Raw genomic sequence first — 9,017 nt, forward strand, 5'->3', positions numbered from 1 at the left:
GCCCCAGAGATCGGAAGCCCACTAGTCTGGGCCCAGTTTGCCCCTAATACAAGACACTGATGGCCTTGGGGCTCCAGAAGGGGAGACTCATCCAAAGCAACACTTCCTTTAGAAGAACCACTCAGAAAGCCTTTGCCCCAGACCTCTGTTTTGGGAGGAATGAGGATACCTGGCCAAGGCCTTGACCAGCTGGCCCATTTTCCTGGCTGCAGCAGGGACAGCAGGATGGGCTGCTGGCAGGATGGGCTGCTCCTGGCTCTGTGCCATTTGGAACCAGCCAGTGGCATTTAGAATCCCCATGCTTCTGGGCTATATTGCCTGAAAAATTCATCTTCAGCAGTGAGTCAAGTTAAAAGCGAAGCAAAACAACAACAACAACAACAACAACAACAAAAACAAAAAATGAAAATCCACCAACCTCAAACCCAAATGTGGTATTTCTTAATTGCCCCCTCTTCTCTGGTTAGTACCAAACAAATAAATGATGCTTTAATTTTTTAAAATGAAATGGAATCATTGCATGGCAAGAAAATCTGATACAAAGCCAGGGAAATCAGTTTGCATCTCTTTTCTATGTTATTCATATTTATTAATTGTTTTCCACAAACACCACCCAAACACAAGGCCCGGACCCTGAAACAAGCAACTGACTTGGAAACTACAGACCTGGTTGTAAAGAACTGTTAGGTAATTTTAAAACTTTAAATAAAAATAAGCAGTTTTCAAACTCCCCAACCATGTACGTTTCCATCATTTCTAAAGATGTGGGAATCATACTGTCTCTGGGAATAGTTTCCAAGACGGGTCAGGCCATGTTGCTCGCCTTTCATACAGTCTCTCCTGCCCTGAGATTAGGCACTAAATCCACATCCTAAATAGAAAGCTCCAAATAGCTTCAGTTTAGTGATGGCTCGGGGGCCATCTTTTCCCCCCAAATCCCTTGCTCTAGACCCATCTCCCCTTGCCCTCTCTCCAAGTGTTGGACAAACTGAATATGCAGGGACTCTGGCACTGCCTTTATATCCCAGCCCTGCTGCTGCCTGGCCACACTTGCAAGACGTCCTCTTCTTTGGAGAAAAGAGATGCAGATCGAAGGATGTGAGCTGGTGAAGTACATGGCTATACTAAAAAGGGTTGTAAAAAGGAAGAGGAAAACACAGGGAGGAGGAGGCAGAGGAGGAATTATTCTATTCCATGGGCATCAATTTCACTAGGTCTTTGGATCCTTAGAAGTTTCCTTTCAATTATTTCTAAGCGTTAAGGCAGAAGCCTGAGTAAAATTGGCTCTGTTTCAGGTCAGATTAAGGCGCTCTGTCCAGCTTGCCTGCAATGTGTTGGGGAGCATTCCAGCTTGTATTTTCTGTTGTCTTTTGAAGAGCTGGCTTCTCTAAAGAGGTCCATGGTTCTGGAGTGCTAGGACCCACACAGCAGCAGCAGATGTCTCCAATCCAACAATATCACCAGAAGAGGCCCCAGATATTACAGAAAACCTCTCTTCTCCTTTCAGAAGGTCTGCCAGTTGTCTCCCCAAGGCGCCCCAGTTGGCACAGGTGCCTGAGAACTCGAGTTCTCCCCTTCCGTCTGGGGTGGCCTCCGCAGTTCCTGACCCCTTGAACGGCCAGGGATGGTTGTCCACACCCAGGGTCCGACACTGCTCCCCCCTTCTTTACCAGTGGTTGAAGCCGCCTGGCCAGGAGGAGCCCCCATCTCTCACCGGGGTTCTTGCTGTCGCAGGGGCGCGACACTGGAGGGCTGCGGCGATGCGCTAAGGCCGGGCGGCAGGCGTCCTTCTCGGGCAACCGCGGGAACAGCGGGCGGCACCGCACCACCGGGGGGCAGCGATGGCGGCAGCGCCAGCAGCTCCTCCCCCGAAGTCACCGCGCAGTCCTGCTCTGGTTCAGCATCCGCGCCACCCCCGGCTGCTGGCCCGCAGCTGCGCTTCTTGTCCTCCTCCTTTTTCCATTTCATGCGACGGTTTTGGAACCAGATCTTGATGTGTCTCTCTGTCAAGTTCAGCATGACGGCCAGCTCCACCCTGCGCGGCCTGGAGATGTATTTATTGAATAGGAACTCCTTCTCCAGCTCCAGCAGCTGCGCACGCGTGTAGGCAGTGCGGGTCCGTTTGTTTTCTTCTGGCTCTGCAACATAGGCGCCGCCTGTGGGCGACAGGGCACGTGAGTGTGGTCCCTCGATCCCTGGCTCCTCCTGCCCCACCCATGAAGCCCAACACTTCAGCCCCAATCTTGGGAGCCCTGGTCCTCCCAGGCTCTCCCACCACCCAGTGCAACCTCCTATCCCAGAGCTCGGTCTGGGCTCACGCAGCCCTTCTCTAGTAAAGGTCACCTTTTCTTGGGAGGTCAAAGCTGTGCCTGCTCTCAGGCTCTCTCTGTGAGCAGGTGGTGGGCTCTATCAACCAGTGGTTCTTCAGTGGGTTGATGGTGATTAAGATGCACACACAATAGATATCTAAACCTGCTTGATTCTACAAAGGCAACAGATGCCTTTAGTATAGGACTTTTTAAAAACTACAGCTTTCTGACCTTGACCCACAGTAAGAGTATGTTTCACATCACTACCCAGTGCACACACATAGAACTGACATAAAAAAATTTTAGTTAATACGCAACTGATAAATTATTGAACACTAAAAAAAATTCAGGACATAAAACCAACCTTTACCACATGACACTATCTAATAGGAAACTATTATTATTATTAATATATATTAATAGTAAATAGCAAATATATAGTAAATAGTATATAGTAAATATATAAAAATATATTAATAGTAAACTATTGTTTACTATTTTTTTAAAAAAGGTCTTAACCCAGTTAACTGATTTCATGATCAACGTATAAGTGCAAACCTCATTGTGAAAAACCTTGAGCTAATATAAACCCTGAGCTTATGACATATATTGTTATATTTGACCATGTGTTATCTCTGTATAGTTATATTGCTGTAATCATCCCCAACTCAAAAGCTGGTAAATTCTCTCTAATTGTTTTAATCGCCGGATCCCTGCCCTGGAGAAGGGAAACTATTCTGGGTCCCGGAGGAAGGTCCCTGTCAGCCCTGGCCTCTGTGTCCTGGGCTCCAAATGCTGACAAATGTGAGCGGGGAGCCTTGGGGGTCAGATTTCCACTGGGAGCGGAGAGCCCTATGGAGGATGGGGTAGTGGTGGAGTCAAAGGCTCAGGCGTTCCAGCTCCTAGCCCGGGTGGCAAGGAAGCAACCGCTGGCCCAGCAAATTACCGCTGCACACCTGCTGTTTGCCGCTCTGCTCCAGGTCTTGAGCTTTTTTCCTTTTTCTGCGTGTGGTGTTACCGACTGCACCCGAGGAAGACGCCTAAGTCCTAGGACAGAGTCTGGGATATTTTTGCTGTGACTCTTGGGAAGCTTTAGGGAATTGAAAAGCTAGTATGTATTTTGGTGGGAGGGTTTCCCCCCAGGCCAAAAGGTGGTGCCCAGAACCCAAGGCTGAGGCTTGGGCTAGAGTCAGCAGAGGAGGCCTGCTCCCGGGGGAGCACCTCCAGAGTCTTACACTTCTAAGCTTTCCTGGGCATGGGAGAGAAGCAAGGCAGCCTTAAATGAACGTTGAAAAGGCCCTCCGAGGTTCTTAAATTCAATCCACAATCTCTCGAGGCTCTGGCCCTCTTCCGCGGGTGACACGGAGGCGCTGCCAGCGACTTCGGCAGGGTCCACCACCCCAGCTCAGGTCAGGTTGGCAGGAGATGGAGGCCGTTGGTGGTGTTATGGAGAAGATGTCAAGAGTCCCCACGTCCGTGCCCTTCCCAAAGGCGCAGGGTGAGGCCGGTTTAGGGACAAGCCCGCCAGTGAGGCTGCTGCAGTTCATTTTTTAGGTCGACATTTTCAAAACTTCCCATAGTATTGTTGTTAGTATTCATATTGTGCTACAAATGAAAGCCCTTTGGTCACGTTACTCTCCTCAGGGGTTTGAAACCTCACTAGGAGTGGGCAGGGGAGTTCACAGACCCTTAAAGCTCTGCTCCGCCGAGAGATTTCGGGGGAGGACCTCTAGGCCGCAGGAGAACCCTACGGGCAGCTTCCAGGAAAGGGGGTTGGTCCTTTCCGCCTGGCCTGAGCTTGTAGCGGGTCAGAGGGCTCTCTCTGCCTGACTCTCCAAGCCGAGGTTGTTACCCTTTCAGGGTTCCCCCATCCCGGGGCAAGGCCACCACTTTTCTATCGGATTTTACTGTTTGGATCCTTAGGTCCGCCTGAGCCCAAGCTTCACCAGAGCAGGGCTCACACCCTGCGGGTGGGGTGGGGAAGTTAGCCCGCTTCGGAACTTTTCATCGTTTCCATTTGGGGCTTCCCTGGAATGCCGGAAATACGCGTCCCCAGCCCCCACCCCGGGTGGAGGGACCTAGTCCCCCGCCTCCCAAGAATCCCGCATTTCCCAAGACTCCCCAGGCTCTGGCGGCGGCCTCGCGGGCTGCGTAAGTACGCGCAGGCGCCGGGCAGCGTCTGGCGCCCCCCTCGCCCTGGCCTGCGCGGTAGGTGGGGAAGACTGCAGCGGAGTTTGGCCCTGTCCTGACTCGGGACCCGGACTCGCCCGGTCCTCACACTCGGCCATCTCGAGAAAGTGAACTAGGGGGAGAGGCGAGCCCCGGGGACCCTGGGCGAGCCCGGACCCCGCAAAGCTCGCTGGACTGCGCCGGGGTCCGTGTCAGGCACCGGAGGCGGACAGAGCTCCGAGGACTCTGGGGTGGGGATGGGGGGCGGCAGACTGAGCCTCTTTCCCCCAACTTCCGACTACTGGAAGGAAAAGAAAAGTCAACTACGCGCCATGCAGGTGTGACCATAGGTGGCCGCGGCATGGAAGCGATAACATTGTGTAGCGGCCAGAACCCCCGGCCAGCTCCGGGCGGGAAGGGGCCTGCGGGCCCTCCGCGTCTCGGCTTCCAGGCTCCCAGGACGAACTTCTGTGACACGCCGGCGCCTAGGGCCGCGGGGAGCCAGTGCTCACGCCTCCCTGAAACGGCCGTGCAAGGAGGGCATCTTCTTCCTCAAACTTACTTGCTGGGAAGCAGCATGGGGGAGACCCCTTGGAACGTTTCTGTGTGTTCAAAAGTGAACTAGCATCGCAGACGCCTCTCCCAGCTGCTTGTCTCCCAGGCTGAGCAGCCAGGCCTCGATCTTGCGGTGAGTACCCCCCGCACCCCCAACCTCCCAATCCCGGGCCGCCTTTGCAAACTTGGGTGCAGTTTGTCTTCCCCGCTTTTCTGCATCCACTGAGTGCCTCCGACACTGTCTGTACTCCTCTATTGAAGCCTCCTGGATGGGCCCAGGGCCAGAGGGGGCCCGGGACTCCAAAGGCGCGCTCCGGCCCGGGCCCGGGAGCATCCCAGAACCCGGCTCGGCTTCCTTGACGCTCACTCCGTGGAGTCCTGGCCAGGGGGATCCCCCAGTGGAGGAGGATCTGGAGGGTCCGAAGCTTGGAGCTCAGCCAGGCTTTAGCTTTCTGGGGGTGCGCAAGCTGCTGGAGTTCAGTGTACAGGAGAGAAGGGTTTAAGCTCCAGGGAGGAGGGCTGAGTGGAAAAGAAGCTCTAAATGGGACCAGAAAGGCACTTCTGTGCTGGATGGCTTAGTTGGCTCCCTCTGTAATTTAGTCCGACCCTGGGTTGTCCAAACGGGCTGGGAACGGGAACCGATAGAGGATCCTAGGGAGCGTTTGGAGGTAGGGGCAGCCGGTACGAGAGCAGGTGAGGACAAAGGGGGCGCAGAGCCAGGCTTACCTGCCCACTGGCCTTTCCACGCGTGAGCCTTGGTAGACTTCATCCACGGGAAAGGCAGCTGGACGCGACTGGGCTCCTCCAGGGCTCCTGGCTCAGCTCCATCCGGGAAGGGCCCGGCCGGCGGGTGTGGGAGCGCGAGCTGAGCTGGGAGGTGGTGGTGGAGGTGCGCCACCGCGGAGTCGTCGGCGAGGGGAGGCACCTCGTACGGGGAGATGTCCGGGGGGCTGCCCTGCTCCAGAGCGCCCAGGGTCCCCGGAAACGGGGGCGGCGGCGGCGGGGGCTGGCGGCCCATGTACAGGCACGCAGGCGGACTGGCGCTGAACTCTGGCGCCGGGCCGCGCTGGAACGCGCAGGGGTCCTTGTAAAGCTGCGTAGCTGCGTAGTACTGCTCGTCGCTGTTCATGGCTGCCGCCGGGTCTCGGACGCCAGGAGTGGGGAGCTGGGGCTGGGGAGTTGGAGCTGTGCAGCTCTCCCACTCCCGCCGCCACCCTTGCTCGCTTTGACAGCTCCGCTCAGCTCGCCGAGGGAACCCGCCGCCGGCGGGGACTGTCGGGCCGGCCGCCCCGCCATAGGCTCCGCTGTGCCCCACGTGGCTCAGCCTGGGACCATTATTGGCCTGGCCGACTGCCTTAAGAAGCAAGGCCCAGGTACCCGAGAGCACCTGCATTTGTTTCAATTTTCTCTCTCAGCTGAGTTTACCGCACACACCTGTATGCGCAGCTGGCAGTGCTGTGTAAAGTGGAGCATTCGCGAAAATATTAAAATTTACATTCAATTATAGAAATATATTTTCATCATACTTTGATCTATTTTCCTTGTTTGGTAATGTACATAATACATTAGTCCATTAATATAATTTATAAATATACCTATGCCGAGGTTGTGTATTTAAACTTTTTTTTAACTGTTAGGGAATACGGTTAAAAAGGTTTACAGACCCGAGCTCTATAGGTCAGAAGCAGTTGGTCCTATTTTATTTATGAAATTTGTACACAACCACAATGACGTCAGTGAGCTAAGTACATGAAGATTCAGCATTCGTTGTATGTTTTTTTTTATCTGTGGCTGTGCTGCGGGGACTTCTCGAGTGTGAACTGTAACTTCAGAGTCGTTTACAGTGGCTTTTAGGTTTTTTAAACTGAAGGGCATTATTAATTTTGATTTCGGGAAACTGGGGTTCACTTGACCAACTCAGTGCAGTTTCCTAATGTGGCGGGGGGGGGGGGAAGAAATAGCGTCACCTCTTGTGGCTGGGAGGGGGGGACGGGGCTGGCATGGGGTTTCCAGATCCGTAATGGCTTTTCCACAGATCCTGACACCCACCCGCAATCTGTCAGCTGGAGAACGCGTGCTTCAGCGTCGGACTGAAATAAGGTCGGTCCGAGAGAGGAGGGAAGTAGTTTAGAAAAGAATTAAAAGCGCTGCGTTTTTATGACAACTGACATTGTCAGTTGGGGCTTCCACTGCTTCGGAAACTTCTGGGTATTCTGGGGTCCGCACTTAGAGACGTTTTTTCCTACCGGACGATGCGGACAGACTATCTGCTGGTCGCGGTGGCACCCAAGCCCTGGCCTGGGCATGACCCACGCAGCTGATTCGTTTGCCCAGGGAGTTCTGGGTGGCCTTGGACCAGTTCCTGCCAAAAGGACCACTTTCCTCGAACCAACATGGAGAAAAACTGGACACTTTTGCAGAAAAGCCTTGGCGAGAGGGAACGTGAACCACAAGGAACCACTAAGGGGAAATCACTGCAATCTAAGGGGGAAATCACTGCAATCTGACTTTCCTAAACCACAGACCGCATCCAGCCCTTCACGAGGAAGATTCTAATATATTTTCTCTTTGTGAAAGTATGTGTTTTAAATGCATACGGTTTGAGTGCGCTACTCTGAAATACCCTTTTTCATTAAAAAGCAAAAGCAGTTGGGAATTTGGACTTCTCTGCAGATTCCTTGCCTTGTGCGATGCTGGTGCCGTCTCAGCATTTGCGTTTGGAAGAGTGCTGTGCACGAAGGGGTCCGCGCCTGGGTGGGGACGCGCGCAGCTCCCGGCCTTTTTTGGGCGGGCGCTCCAGACTGAGGGAAGCCGGTTAGGTGGGGGAGTTCCGGCGATTTCTTCAGGGAAAAGGGCCACCTGCGGTCCTAGGGGCCGGGGAGGAAAAGGCAGTGGGACCCGCGCACCTAATCTCTGCGCGTTCTCGTCAATGAATCCATTGTTGGCGGCGGCCGCGGAGGACCAGACGCAATCACCGGGCCGCGAGTGACCGCATCGATCAGCAGGCAGGGCCGGAGGGGGGTTGCCCGGCCTCGGCGTGTTGACCCTCGGAGATAATCTGCCAAGTCGCCGCGGGTTGACTTGGCGACGCGGTTATGAGCGGGCTGCGAGCTCCGCTTGGGACAAAGATCGGCCACCTTCCTCCCCCCAACTCTTCCCTACTCCCCCTCCCCCCTTGGCAACTCCGCGCTCAGTCCCCAGACCCCCCCCCCTTTTCCTCCCCCGCTCCTCGCCTCGCCCGCCACCACCGACCCAGAGTGTTTATTTTGCACTTCTCGTCTAATTGCACATTTCTGTAAATTGGTCTCCATTTCGATGCTTCATTTGCTCGCATTTAATATTTTTGCTCGGCCCTGCGGAAAGAAAAGAGGCGCTCAGCAGAAAGCAAATCCGTCTATTGCGCTCTTTGGCGAAAAACCGGGAGCCCGGGTCGGAACAAAAACGTGGGGGAAGGGGAGGGGGTGCTGAAGGTGTTCCACGAAGGCCCGTTCTCACTTTCACAATTAGCATTTTCTGCTGGCCACTACTTAAACAAGTGACCCAGGAAACAGAGGGCAAACAGCCATTGATTACGGTGGGACAAGGCTAACAGGATTTTTGGATTGGTTAATTATAACGTATTCCCATATAGAAAACGCACCCCGCACAACCTTCCACTGAGCAAGAGCGTGTATTGTATTTCTTCTGTGGATATAGCTCGTGGTATCATAAAATCGCCAAGTCCATTACAGGTGAAATGCGTTTCCGCTCTGAATCCCCGCTGACGCCTGCGCCCCTTTCGCCTCCCACAGGCCCAGGAGCGATACCGAGCCATTAGGCGAGCGCCTTCCCGAGCCATTTAACAGCAGCTCTTATGGATAAATAAACAAAAAAGGCTGTAAACCAATTATAGTGTGGACAGTGAAAAAGTCGTTTATTAGCAGGACGTCCTGATAGCTCTCGCAGATACTGGAGGTCCTTGCTTACCCTCTTCCCCCTTTCCCT

At 54.0% G+C, this 9,017-nt stretch overlaps 1 protein-coding gene across 1 annotated transcript; it reads right to left on the bottom strand.

Moving 5' to 3' along the window:
- Nucleotides 1–278: 278 nt before the first annotated feature.
- On the bottom strand, nt 279–6,239 carry PDX1 (pancreatic and duodenal homeobox 1). The gene is made up of 2 exons (XM_045796735.2): nt 5,760–6,239; nt 279–2,156 (listed from the first exon to the last, which is right to left on the bottom strand). The coding sequence occupies exons 1-2, from the start codon at nt 6,160–6,162 to the stop codon at nt 1,711–1,713; spliced, it is 849 nt and encodes a 282-aa protein (XP_045652691.1). The 5' UTR covers nt 6,163–6,239; the 3' UTR covers nt 279–1,710.
- Between the last annotated feature and the right edge of the window lie 2,778 nt (nt 6,240–9,017).

Source organism: Ursus americanus, chromosome 10 (genome assembly GCF_024610735.1).
Source record: "Ursus americanus isolate L20-20 chromosome 10, mUrsAme1.1.p, whole genome shotgun sequence".
Lineage (NCBI taxonomy): Eukaryota > Metazoa > Chordata > Mammalia > Carnivora > Ursidae > Ursus > Ursus americanus.